This window comes from Buteo buteo, chromosome 15 (genome assembly GCF_964188355.1).
Source record: "Buteo buteo chromosome 15, bButBut1.hap1.1, whole genome shotgun sequence".
NCBI classification, from domain to species: domain Eukaryota; kingdom Metazoa; phylum Chordata; class Aves; order Accipitriformes; family Accipitridae; genus Buteo; species Buteo buteo.
In genome coordinates this window covers 22,387,615-22,401,463 of record NC_134185.1, presented here as the reverse complement: position 1 = coordinate 22,401,463, position 13,849 = coordinate 22,387,615, and the positions used below count along the sequence as shown (strand labels likewise).

General features: G+C 39.1%; 1 protein-coding gene across 1 annotated transcript in view; it reads right to left on the bottom strand.

Annotated features, from left to right (window-relative positions):
• FRK (fyn related Src family tyrosine kinase) overlaps positions 1 to 3,179 on the bottom strand; it is a 52,053-nt gene extending 48,874 nt beyond the window's left edge. Inside the window, exons 1-2 of the mRNA XM_075046386.1 lie at positions 3,107 to 3,179; positions 2,749 to 3,022 (exon numbers count right to left, since the gene is read on the bottom strand). Of these exons, the coding sequence (XP_074902487.1) occupies positions 2,749 to 3,022; positions 3,107 to 3,179 (347 nt within the window). The remainder of the gene's footprint in view (positions 1 to 2,748; positions 3,023 to 3,106) is intronic.
• Positions 3,180 to 13,849: the final 10,670 nt, after the last annotated feature.

Sequence of the window (13,849 nt, the reverse complement as noted above, 5' to 3'; positions counted from 1 at the left end):
TAAGGACAAGGAAGAAAAGTTTCTTACTTTCCTTCATTCTCTTTTTTTTACCAAGTGAAAGTTCAAAAAGGCCTTTCTCACTGCAAAAAATCACATTTTCTTCCAAAGCTTCCTAAGAGTCATACCATGAATCAAGTCTGGTTCCCAGAACAGTTTAGCCAGTTTGTCTTGATCTAGTAAGATGGAGATACAGTCCAGAAATAAGCTAAAATTCCCATTGTCTCTGCAGATACACAGAAGCTAGCTGGAGCTAGGAAATGTGCATTAAACTAGCTCAGAGACTGTTGATCAGCTGTGCCTGGCAAATACTGCAAAGCCTAAACAACACACTGCAAATATATGGTATATATGCATTTTGGCAGGTGACCATGTAATTCTAAGTCTTCCATTCTTTGTCAGTTCTGTGCTGGGACCATAAAGGACTGGCATAAAGGATGCAAGGATGCAATAAAAACTTCTCCTATTTCCACAAATGTCTATATCAGGGCCATGAGCAACTGGCCAACACCAAAGGGGAGAGATAATTAAAATGAAAATGGAAAGGTGAAAGAAGTTTACATTTAAAGTTTGGGCAGAGAATATGATTAAAACATTGAATTTTAATTAAAAAGATATTAGACCAACTTTTTTCACCCTCATTCTTTTACTTTAGGGAAAACAAGGGTTAGTTCTTTAAAACATCATTACTTTTGCTCTTATTGTTTCACTAGGATAAGAGAGGTGTGAAATGCAGAGGGTGTGTGAAAGGGAATTCTTGGACGAAATTGTAGCAAGGAATATTCCAGTTGGATACAAGGCAAAAAAGTCTTCACCATGAGGATGAAAAGCTCAACTGGAAATGCTCAACTAAGCAAATGGGCCTAACTTTATTTTGGCCATGATTGAGTTGGGACAACTGCTTCAAATGTCCTTCAGAGGTCCTTTCCAACCTGACTTGGTCTATGGTTATATGTGTGTGGCCTGACAGCAGACAGTCTTGTATACATATGAAGATCACTAAAGCCAACTGTCTTAGAAGAAAATCTGAGAAAAGACAACATGTTTAGCCAGATTAGTTTTGGTACAAAACTAAAAACACATTCTGGAGGAATGACTTCATCTGAGAGCTGTAAAAGCTCTCTATTTCCTCCTCTCCAGTGTTCTAACAATCTATAAAGAAAAATCTTTTGCCAAAACTCAGTCTTTATTAATAAAGGGAGAAAGGTATATAAAGAGAGTAAAATAAAATAAAATCGATTCTGTAACAAGAGAAAACCAGAGGTTATGCAACAATGCACTTTGGCAAACTTAACTTTGTATTTGATGATTTGGTATAGAAAGGTAAGAGGGACCTTAAGAGCTGAGACTTTGTTGTATAACTGTGCAAAATTACTTTCAAAGTATTAACAGCAAGCAGAAATCTTAGATGACTTGTAATAAAACTAGTTCTTGAAAGAGAGCAAAGGCCAAGCTGAGTTGAATTAGAGCCTACCACCATTTCTCAAGTGGTTCAGAAAGTGCCTTCCCTGCAGATTAATTTCTGCACTTTGAAGAATTCTTCTGAACATGACCATTGAAAGGGTTGTCTGCCTGAATACAGAAATAGAAACAGCTGGTCAGACTCTGGAAATTAAGGTCTTCAGGTTAGAGAGGAATCTTACAGTTGCCCCAAAATGCCTCTAGCACAAATCCTACAGCTGATAAAAGACTGGCATAATCATATCTGAGCCAATTCTCCTAGCCCTTGGTGGTACGGTGGGCAGATCAGATCGGAGATGATGTTTCAGGTCCAGATGAGATTTAACTGTAAAACTGCAACATCATCCCTCTAAAGTCAACATTAATTCTGAGACTAATAATGGATGCCATTTCTGCTGTCTCTTTCCACACCGGTAATTTTTGCCAAAACATACCTCTGGAACTGCAGTCAGACCTATTTCAGCACATGTTGCCTCTCACTGCAACACACATAAGTAACTCTACATCCCAGGCTGACTCAGACCTTACTCATCCTCACTAGGGAGCCAAGTAACTGATTTTGTGTGATTTCTGCTCTAGTTCAGAATATTAAATAAGACTGGACATGTTTTGAAGGGGCAGAAAAACATGGGCTGCATAACTAAACTCTGTGAAAGTTTAACAAATTCAGTTTGTACTCCCTTGCTATATCCACTCTTTTGCCCTTTGCAATACTTACTCCAGTTAAGTTTGTCCTGAGAGTAGAGATTTGCCTCCAAAGAAGAAACAAATAATGTAGAGGAAACCATAAAAAACTTATCTGTTAGAGACTTACCCATCATTTGTAAGAAGACGTAAAGGTGTAAAGGTAGCTTCCTGAAACTCTGATTAATTGATAACTTTGCAGCTGGTTAGGCTGAACACTGTTTGGGGCAGAGGTCATATCTTTTCACTCTCTGGGAAGCATCTGACACACATGTACTGTTATACAAATAAAAATAATAAACAATCACAGTGGTAACCAACCTAATATTCCCAGATGCTTCTTTAACAGGTGATTAGGGTACATCCAAGAATGAAATGATTTACACCAAAACAAAACCCTCAATACCCTGCCTTTTGTAATTGATTTTCTTGTGACCACAGTGTATTTTCCTTGCACACACCAGCTAGCACTATCACCGGTAGGACCACTGGAGGCTGAGCATGGCAGGGTACTACTCGGCAAGAGAAAAGGCTATAACTGCCTGTCCCAAACCCATTCAACCTAACAGAAAAGAGACTGCAGTGTGCATTACGTGTGTTACTCACGGTTCAGCTTCGATGCTCTGGTCAGCAGCTATGTAGTTGGCGGGGATGTAGCCCTGGAGCTTGCGGCCAGGGCAGACTGACCCTGTAGGCAGTAAGAGCCTAGCGTACCACCAGCCCTCATGGGATGCATCCAGCACTTCAAGCCTCTCCCCGGCTCGGAAGCTCAAGTCCTCCTCAGTGCGAGCCTCATAGTCAAAGAGTGCCACAAATCTGCAAATATTCACCAGATGCTGGCCAGGCAGTGACGGTAAAGGCTTCTCTTTTATCTTACTGTCTCCATCTTTCTGTCCTGCTTGGAAGTCATGTCCTACCACAGCAAGGTTAGCGAAGACTTGGCTGACTTTCTCATCCTGCTCACCATCTCTCCCCGAGAATAAGCATGGGATGTAGGGCTCCAAACAGGTACAGTGCTTCTGACAAAAGTTTCCCATCCTTTTTCCTCGTGCCTTCCCCTGCTTCTTCTTTTCTTTCTCTTTTCCCAGTCACAATACCCTTAGACCAATTTTTGCACCATTAACATCTTAGCTTTTTGTAGGATTTCTTCTCCCCCTCCTCCTTTGGCACAAAATGAAACAACTCTTGGCACAGCTGGAAACTCCTCTCTGAGCCCCACTGAGAGCTCATTACAGGCAGCTCCTGGATCGGGAGTGAAACCTGAGTATCCAAGTGCCGGAGCACATGTGGAGGGAATTTCTCACTTCCTCTTCAGAACAGGAAAGCAACACAACTGCTGTGCTGGGCTGAGCTCCCGTAACAACAGGGAGTGTGGAGCCTCTTCTCCCACGGCAAAACAATAAAGTCAGAACATCTAAGCAAGGGAGGCTTCTCAATTCTTCCTGCTTGGGATGGGTGCTTTCTTATCTCAGAAGAGGTCCCGTCATATGATCAGCGGTGAAGGTCTGTGAAGTCTGCCTTGGTAATGATTAACCACGCTGACCTGCCTATTTCCTCAGCAGTCTCTGACGTGGACAGCTTGAATATTTCTTTTTGTTTCCTGGTTTCTGCTGGTTTCAGTTCCCAGTGGGAAGCCTTTGCTCGCCCGAGGCCAGCAGACGCCCTCACCTGGAGCACACCTGCGGCTTCTGCTCTCGCTCACACCCGGGCGCTTTCCCCAGCCAAACGCCCGCCCTTCAAACCAGTCCTCTGGCTTTTTTTCTTTTTTATTGAGCTGCATTTGGCACTTCTTTCAAGGAAAAGTAAATATATGGGGCTTACAGTAATACAGCAAGAGATTTTAATTCATTCCTTATTCTGCATTTTAAGGAAACAAAAGCACTAGCCAAAAAAATTGCTCTAGGCAGTTGACTAATTACATCAACCACATATAAAAATAATGGCTGTCTTCCAGTCACCGCGTAAGCAGATGAAACTACATTGGCCAGTATATTCCCACTTCTAAAGCACCTACAACCTGGCATACAGACCAAGCACGGGTGTCTGGGTACTCCTGTGGCAAAGCAGCCTGGAGAGCCGACTGCCACATCCCAGCAGTGCAGCCCAAGCCTTCTAACAGCTGGAAATCACCGCAGCCTGGGGGACACGCAATGCTTGGAGCAGGAGCAGGAAGCACAGGAGATAGCCTGTCTGCACCATGCGGTGGCATTTCAGTAAGAGGCAAAGTCTTACAGATAAGAGGTCAATCAAAACCCACACATGGACCTAGAGCTTCCTGGTGGTAAAGAAAACTGGCTCCTTTAACTGCTGTTTTCCTAAACCATCCACACATGAGTCACAGCCGGGGCTGGACAGACCAGGGAGGGGTCCTGGTGGGTGCAGAATTCCCTCAGGCTAAATTAAAGTGAAGCGACACCAAATCATCAGTTGAACTTTTTTTTTATGGCAGAAACAGCTTGAACTTGGAAGGTGTAACAGTAGGTGGTGTAGTTTCTCACAAGAATTGGCATGAAACTACGTCAGTAAACTGTATAACACGTGGTAACAACATATATATCAATTCAGGGAATAAGGAAATCCCTCCTGTTGAGTCAGGAGGTTCAGGGCAGACCCCCTTGCTTTCTAGACTCCTTCTCAGAGAAGGGCCCAGGGGTGGCTGGATCTGCTCCTAGTCCCAGGCTTGGTCAATGGGTTTGTGTCTAAAGGGGTGAGGTGTAGGAGTTGGGGGGTGGGGGAAGAGAAAGAGAGAGAGAGAACAGATAAGAAAAAGAGAAAGACTTCACCAGTCCTGGGTCCAGCGTTGGTCCAGTCAGCCAAGGGGTCCAGTTCCGGAGGGCACGCGCCCATGGGTCTTCAGTTCGTGTCCTTTTATAATCTCCTTGACCCTCCTTCGGGTGGAACTCCCTGGGCTAATTAGGTGTCGTGCGCGGTTTGTGCTTTCAGAACCATCAGGAAATGGGTCGGTGGGCTTGGGGGTCGTTTGGGGAGTAACTTCTCCCTCCCTGCAGGCATGACCGTTGTTTGATCTTTGGCTACGCATGGTGAGCTGCCCCCCTCAGCAGTGTCAGAACAGGGAATTGTGCATCCTCCGGCACAGCACGGCACCGCATGCCCTCCGCGTCCTGTTCCTGATGTCCTGGGCTGATCTGTACTGATCAACTTCTTCACCTGCTGGTTCCTTGTTAGGCAGAACTTGCCCCACCACAATGTTGGAGACATTAACTCTTTTAGTCCCTCACATGTGGTGTTGCTATGCGGCCTTGCAAGCAAGTTCCATTCCTTCCCTCAACCACAAAAGCCAGGCCCCAGTGGTCTCTGCAGGCCCCGGTCTCTCTGTGTCCATCATGACGGCTGTTTGAGGCATTAACTCTGTCCAGTCTCTCACAACATGTCTCTCAGCTCCATTTAGAGTTGCCGATTTCTGTTGCTTTACTTTACTAGAAAGAAAACCCAACCAAATAACTTAGAAACCAAAGCCACTTGTTTTCGTCATGTCTCAGTCAGCCCTTTGAATGAGGAGACCAGTGGCACAGGCAGAAGGCTACTGATGGACTGTGAGATGACCGAAGGAAGTCCCCACTCAAAATTTATCACTATCAGGTGCACGTCCACTGAAGAGGGATGGGGGACTGCTTACTCGCTCCTCTTCTGCAATGCTGCCAAAGAAACTGAATAAAGGAGAAAATACCATGCACATTATGTGATCACTAAACCTCATAATCTGTAGTGAACCCTTTGGGTCCGATCAAATATGGCATACTAATTTTGGAGAGTATGAAAATAGTATTTAGTTTCTGAAGCACCCCTGGACATGATTTTTCCCCACAGCAATTATTAATCACTATCCAGATCAATAAGAACACAGATATCTAAGAGATATTTACTTTTCTTAGGTCTGATGGACAATATCCAAAGTCAGGAATAGCCTGTGTTGAAAAAGAAACTATCTTCATTAGTCTTGTTTAAAGAATTATCTACATGTACTGAAACCAGAGAGTATTAGAGAAGTTGTATTAAATAATCTGGGGGTTTTCAGTTTACATATTTGATTGGCTTTTCCTGTAACATTTTGTGGTTCTGGCAACTTGGGCTTTAATCCGGCAAAGATTTGCATACACATTTACTGCACAGAAGAGCTTCACCATGACAATGGAGCCACTTGCATTGTACAGAACCAATCTCACGCACCGCTCTTCTCAGGATCAAGACCTATCTTTACACTCAGGTACCAATATACATACACATTAGAAATCACACTGCATTCACTGAGACCACTCAGATAAATATTTATAACTGTAGCTAGAACAAGGTTTAGGCCTGCAAACATTTGTGTGTATGCATATCTTATCTCAAATAAACCCAGGCTTTAAATTCATCTTCTCTCCCAATTTATGCCCCTGTTTGACTTTACAAGACCAGAAAGACTTTTGCTGTAAGTGATCAATAACTAAAAATCAGTTTACTTTCCTCCCAATCAACTCTTCAGGATCAGTTCTATCTATGAAACAAGTAGACTTTAACAAATAGCCATGAATTCCATTAGATTTAAAACTCTCTTCAAAAAGAGAGAGGAATGGGGTTGATGAGAACTGCTGAGCAGATTCCTGAGCCCACGTGGGGCAGGACTGTGGCTAAGCTGCGGTGGCCACACTGCAGCAGTGCCTCTGCAAGGGTCTTTGTTCCCATCGTGGTGACTTTATTGTGGATTCTCTGCATTTCTGAAAATAAAGCAGTACTCTTTATGTTTTAGAGACTATATAATTTTATTACAGGCAAGAAAAAAACGAACATGTAATAAAAATGTTCTTGCCAGTTTTACTGAAAAAAATAAAATCTGATAAATCCCATAATTTCCACGCTCACAGTTTGGAACAAATGAGGATAATCATGTATATAAAGGGTCTTTTCAATATAAACTATTGTCTGAGTCCTCTGCACTGGTATTATGTATAGTTTAATAGGATAATCTCTGCATCACCTATTTCTGGGCTTAATTTAGTTCTTTTGCCTTGCATCCTACTATATTTTCTTTTTGCAAAAGGAGGCCAAACAGATCTGTATTGCTTACTGGCCTTCTGTATCTTCACTTAATTTGTTTTGGAGGCTGAGTGTCAAACCAGAAAAGTGTCCAAAGAAATAAGCTACTGGATGTAATGTGACTGCAAAAGACTTAATCAGATATATTGATGAATTTTATTAGCAAAAATGCTTTGAGAAGGATACAAGACTCTCACCTCATTCTTACAGCCAGCAACAGCTAGCAAGAAAGATTAATTTATTATGACCAGAATGGCACATTTACAGTACAGATACTGAAATTTAGTATTCTGGTCTCTATATTATTTAAAAAATCATTAATACTGCAAATAGTTTCTTGAAATATGCAATACCTTAAAACAAAGATGGATCATTTACAATCTGTGTCTGACAGGATCATATAAACTTAGATTTTAGAAAAGGAAACAAATCTATTCAGTCAAGTAGTACTTTTCTCCTTCAAACTAGGTAATTCCCCATTGCTTTTAAAGTATATTTCCTGGTTGCATGAAGAAAAAACTCCATGCTGATGCTATAGGTTTGAGGATGACAGATATCTGAAGTTACTTTTTATATTCTATATGTTGCTTACAAAGTCCTATACAAGTAAGACTCTTGCAAGGAGCCTTACCCCTGCTTAAAGGATTAATTTGCAGTCCTCTAAATCCATTAAATCAAATTCTAATTAACTTAAAGTCAATATTCTTTAGGCCTTGTTTATTCTACAAAACCATCATGTTTAAACTGGGTGGTGAAACATATTTCTTAGTCTCCTGAATGGACAGAAAAATAATGTTAATATGATATGTTTTAGTAAGCCTAGTACAAACCTAATCTGCAACACTGATATTAATTGAAGTGCTCTTGGAATGAGGTACTGCTCTGCATGAATTAAGGTATCAGACTGAGTCATATTAAATAAGTACAGATAAGATTTGAAACCATAATATTGCAAAAGCCTTGTTTTGATAGAATTTTTATTTGTGTTTCATGCTTTCAAAAACAATTTTGTATGAGTTTTCATTACAGATATTTCCTATCTTTATTGATTTGTATGTGCTCTGCATGAAACTATTGGTATAATTACACAAACTCTTAGAGTTTTAGAAAAAATGAAACCTCCTCCACCTCATAAATATGCTTCTTCATATTTCAGAGACAGGGAGTGAACATCACTGAGCATCGGGGTTTGGTAGTGATGAGACATGATGTTTGAAACAATTCCCCTATGCCATGCAGAGAAGAATTACAGTCAGAATGGTACTCTGCTGGGGAAAAAAGAATATTCCAAGGCAATATCCACCAACGGTTTTGTTAAGAAATATGAATCATTCCAAAAAGGAAATTGATAGAGTGGTTTTTCTTAATAATAAGATGAGATCACAATAGAAACAAACACTTTCCTCCACAATTGTTCCAAATTTTGTAAACAGGAAAAAACTCCATGTGGGAACACAAGAAATTAAGGTATAAAATACAAGAATTGTAATTAAATGATGTATGAAACTGCTGCCTGTAGCATCACTTTCTATACTGTATAATCTTTTTCAAGTCAGTAGTTATACTGCTGTGTTAATATATGCTAATTTAAATATTTGACATAAAATACCTCGCTTCAAAAAATTTCTTAATGCATTATGATACAGCAAGTCAAATGTTCCAGCAAAGTAAAATATTCAAATAATATGATCTTTAAAGAAATTAGAAAAAAAGCAAATGCATACTGCTCTGCATCTGTGCTTGGGAAACGATTTAAACTATTAAATATTCTAAAGTTGTGTTGTTTTTTTAAGGTAACAAATTGAAATGAAGCACAGTGATTTTTTTTATTATAGCTGTCTTTTCAGCTATATTTCTTTCCATTTGCACATTGGAATGGAACACGTTACCACCACTTTGTAGCTTTTTTATAATCCTTTTAATCAGCACTTCCATTTTGTTTCTGTAATTTGCAAATTGCCATTCTTTTCAATGAAAATAAATTATGTGCGTAATTTTACTCTTGACAAAATTGTTTATTCTTATTGATTAATCACTTTCCTCGTTTTGTATATTATCTTAAACCATAAATTCACAAAGACATAGAGTTATATTTGATTTGGCATTTTCCAACCTTAAATCTTTTGCATTCGTAATGAGAAAACTCTGGCTATTTATTTTCATAAGGCTGATCCAGTAATCCATCTCTACTCTAGAAAGCATTAAAAGTACATTTTCAAGTGCTTCAGTGATGAGGGTTGCTTATTTATTAGCTGAATTTGGGCCTAAAACAGGCTATGTCTGACAATAAATGAACCCAGAGGAATAAGGCTCTGTCAAGGATTGACAGAATAGAGACTTTCTCTATTTGTTCAAACAATCAGATTTCACTCTGCTTAAATTTAATGTGAGTTTTGCCATTATCTGCAATGGGACCAGACCTTAGCCATTATTTTTCATTTTATTGTACATTATTCTAAATGATATACAGCACACACTGTTAAAAATTGTAAGTTAATTTGCTTTCTATGAAGCAGCCCTTCTGAATAAAACCACGCTGTAGCTCTCTAAGGCATGAAAAATACTTCTAATCGAATCTATCTCTGGGTGGGAAAAAATATGGTAAGTGGATGACAAAGAATTATCAGCAAACATGACTTCGCCATCCTTTTAAGAAAATGCCTTCCAAAACTGACCCTGTTATGGATAGTTTTTAAATTTAGGAAGTGTATATATTTATGAAGATTTTATGATGGGTCAAGACCATTTCTCACATAACTCTATCAAAGTCTGCATGCTATTCCATGCATGACTTATGAACATGATTTACCAGCTTTATCTTCAGAAGTTGGAACTGCATCAAGAAAAGCAGAGAAGTCCAGAGGGATGGATGGAAAGCAATACTATAGCAAAGTACTGTTTCATCTGTGAATGCAAGTGGGGTTTTTTTTCCCAAAAATAAAATCAACATTCTCTCCTGACCTGTGCATGTGGGAAAGACAGCATCTGACAAGGAGCTAAAACTTACAATTAGAGTATATTGATATACCATATAAAGGAACACATTTTTTTAATTACTTTAAATTACTGAAATATTACCTGTAAAAACAGTAGAAAAACACTAGCTATTAATTTTAAATTAGAATTAGAATAGAATAGAATACGATATTTTAGTTGGAAGGGACTTACAATGATCATCTAGTCCAACTGCCTGACCAATTCAGGGCTGACGAAAAGTTAAAGCATGTTATTAAGGGCATTATCCAAATGCCTCTTAAATGCTGACAGGCTTGGGGCATCGACTGCCTCTCTAGGAAGCCCGTTCCAGTGTTTGACCACCCTCTCAGTAAAGAAATGCTTCCTAATGTCCAGCCTGAACCTCCCCTGGCACAGCTTTGAACCATTCCCATGCATCCTATCACTGGATACTAGGGAGAAGACATCAGCACCTCCCGCTCCACTCCATTTTACTTTTAGTCTTCCTGCTAGATAAACCGTATTTATACAAATCGCTCCACATTACTGTAAATTGTGCGCACACTAGGATTTTATACTGCTAAAATCTCTCGGTAGGAAAAGAGCCGGGTCTATAATCAGTTCCTGTGATTATATGAACGCTGTGTACTGTCCATCCATCTTCCAGACTAGGTCTCCCTCTCTCCTTGTGTATTTTCTATATAGTTTCCTACCTCCTGCTTTGTTTCTGCTGTATCTGTCTTTCACAGGTATGCAGTGAGATGCTGTACAAAGAACATTACCCAACATTCAAGACAAGGTCTTTATAAACATAAGGAAAGGGATAGGAAGCAAGCACCTTTAGTGATACTTTCAGTGAGCACTTGTGATACAAATTTTTGTTGTTGTAGACAAAATAATTTACTCTCCTTCTCTGACAAAATTTTCCCAAATTCATATTCCTCTGTCTTTGTTTCCACAGTTTTAAACCTTATAGGAATTAGCCCTCTCCCTGACAAGAGCATGAAGCTCAACACAACAACATAAGTAAAGACAAACATATTGTTTTCCTAAAAATAGAAGAGGTGGCTCTGATCTTCTTCACAGACTTACACAGAAACAGAGTACAGATCTTTAAAAAGTTAATCACCATAATGGAATCTTCTTGAGGCTTAGTATATACTTAAGAGTTTTAGAATATATTCTTCTAGATCACTTCCTTCTTATCAAAATCCAGCATACTTTTTTTTTATCCTTTCATCAGATCATTACTAGACACCCTCTAGAGGCCAAAGCAGAACAGTAAATATTAAATGCAATTTATATTCAAAATAAGCTCTTATATTTGAGATTTATGAGCATTACTATTAGCATTTATTATTGCAGGTCCAAGGAACATCACTCTCAGTGTCCAGTATACTCAGCAATGAACACATACAGAAGAATATATTTCTTAAATAGAAGATCAAGCACTCCTTAAGAAAGATGACTTATTGTTAAAAGAAGGAAAAAAAAAATGATATCTCTACTCATCATAGTGATAGGATAGAATTTGATCTTGAAAATCCTAATATGGTGATGATTGTAACGAATTAACTTGTATGTTACTTTGAAAGCACAATTTGCTGTGTTACATTACTGTGGGTTCACTATTTCTGTACTCAGCCCTAGTAAGGCCAAAACTGTAGCAACATGTACAGTTTTTGATCCTGTATTCCAGAAAAAAAAAATATATTGACCAATTTGATTATGAATGAGTGTTGAATGAATATCATCCAGACAGAGAATGAAAGATAAGCGGACTTAAAACCCCTCAGCCAAAACCCCTCAGCCTTTAAGGAAAGATCTTAAATAATTAAACAAAAAGAGTGTGTGGGAAAATAACACAGTAGCAGCTTTCAAATAGATAGAAGACTGGTGTGCAATGACGTTGTTCTCACATCTGCTAGGAATAGGACACAACATAAGAAAAAAAGATGCATTAGAGCAACAGAGACTTTGTTTTGACATGGCTGGGCGGGGGGAGAAAACTCAGCACATTCTGTGTGTAAGGGCTGTTAAACACTGGAAGATATTGCCTCAGTGGCTCTTTGGTCCTTTTTAAGAAGCAGTTAGACAATTGACTGCTAGGGATGTTTGTAGTCAGATTGATCCTGCCCCAGGGCAAGAAGATGACTGTCTTTAGGTCTGTCCTAGTTCTGTTATCTTCAAGTCTGTTGTTTTATAGTTGTGGCATTTCCCACTGGCTGTTCGATAGCTCTGTTCTTTCGTGCAGACTGTGTATTGAAATACCTCAGATTTGTCTTTTAGGCAATCATTAGCAAGTGTCAGGCTTGAAATGCCAGCCTGTAACCTACTTGAACAATTCAGAAATCCTCAGAATGTCTGAATTAGACATATTCCAATTTTACTCATGAAGAAATTGAAGCCATAAGCGATTAAGTTACCTGCCCATGAATATACCATGAATGAATGGGAAATGAGCACTGAGAACTTAGGGGTCCTACTCTGGATTTTACACTTAAAATTGTAAAAATAAAATAATGGTATGTTAAAAAAAAAAAAAAAAGTATAAGAAATAGGGCAGAGTCCCATAGATCACAGAAACTGCACAGTTCTCTCGCTATAAAATACATATAGGTCTACTTTGGAAGTATAGCTTCCCAAAAAGTCCATATTTCCAGTACAATTTCTTTTGACTAAATGTAGCATCAATCCAGCTCAAAAAGAAAAATCTTTCAAAGTACCTTTAGACAACTATTCCGAGTTTTAAAATATATACTCACTAAGGGTCCAGCAATCAGTCTTGGCTATCAATCACTCTGACAAAATCATTGATTTTCATTTCCTTCTTTCATGTTGTGTGGGAACAGCCTGAGTTAGATTACAAGATCTGAGAGAGGCGATAAGGACAATAAGCAGACTTTTGAGAGATTCTGAGCACCTAGTGGATTACTGTCTGTTTAACCTTTTAATGAACTCTTGGGTTTAGTTTTGGGAATCTTGTCTCTTTAGCAGCATTAGTCTCATTTCTATGCTGGTGAGACAGAGAATGTAACCAATATAGTACTGAGGTGCCAGATGTAATCAGACGTCCTACTCCTAGCAGGATGCTATAAATTGTGTGTACGTGATTCTACTGAAAAAGTTAATGTGTCCATATTTTGTGCCATATAAAAAGGCTACTAAACAACCCAATAAACAGTAAAACTTCTGAAATCGCTAGATTTTAATCAAATCTTAAATCCTGATCAATAGTCAAGCACGGTCACCGGACTTCTCGACCCAGTAACAATCACCCTGTGTGTCACAAAGGGATGCCTTGAAGATTACATACTATTTTGCTAAACTTTTAAAGGTCTACTAAAGAAACAGTAAGCGAGAGTGACTTTTTCAAAGCAAATATATTCCTGACAGCTTTCATTCTCTCACACAGAACCAGGTTATCCTTGAAATGAATTAGTGTTGTTAGAGCTATGTCTACTAAAGCATCACTTTGTAGTAAGTCAGAGGCCTGCTTCTGTATATTCTTAGCTTATTCCTCTGATGGTTCCTAAACGAAAGTAGTTCCTTCTAAGTGTCTAAACTTAGAAACATAGAACCAAATCCTGCAATCCTGTTTATCTTTAAACACGTGAAGAATCCCATTGAAAGTACAATTTCACGCAAAATCCCAGAAACACGTGTTGCACCTCTGTGACTACCATCGATTACTAGTGAGTTTTTCTTTCAAGCT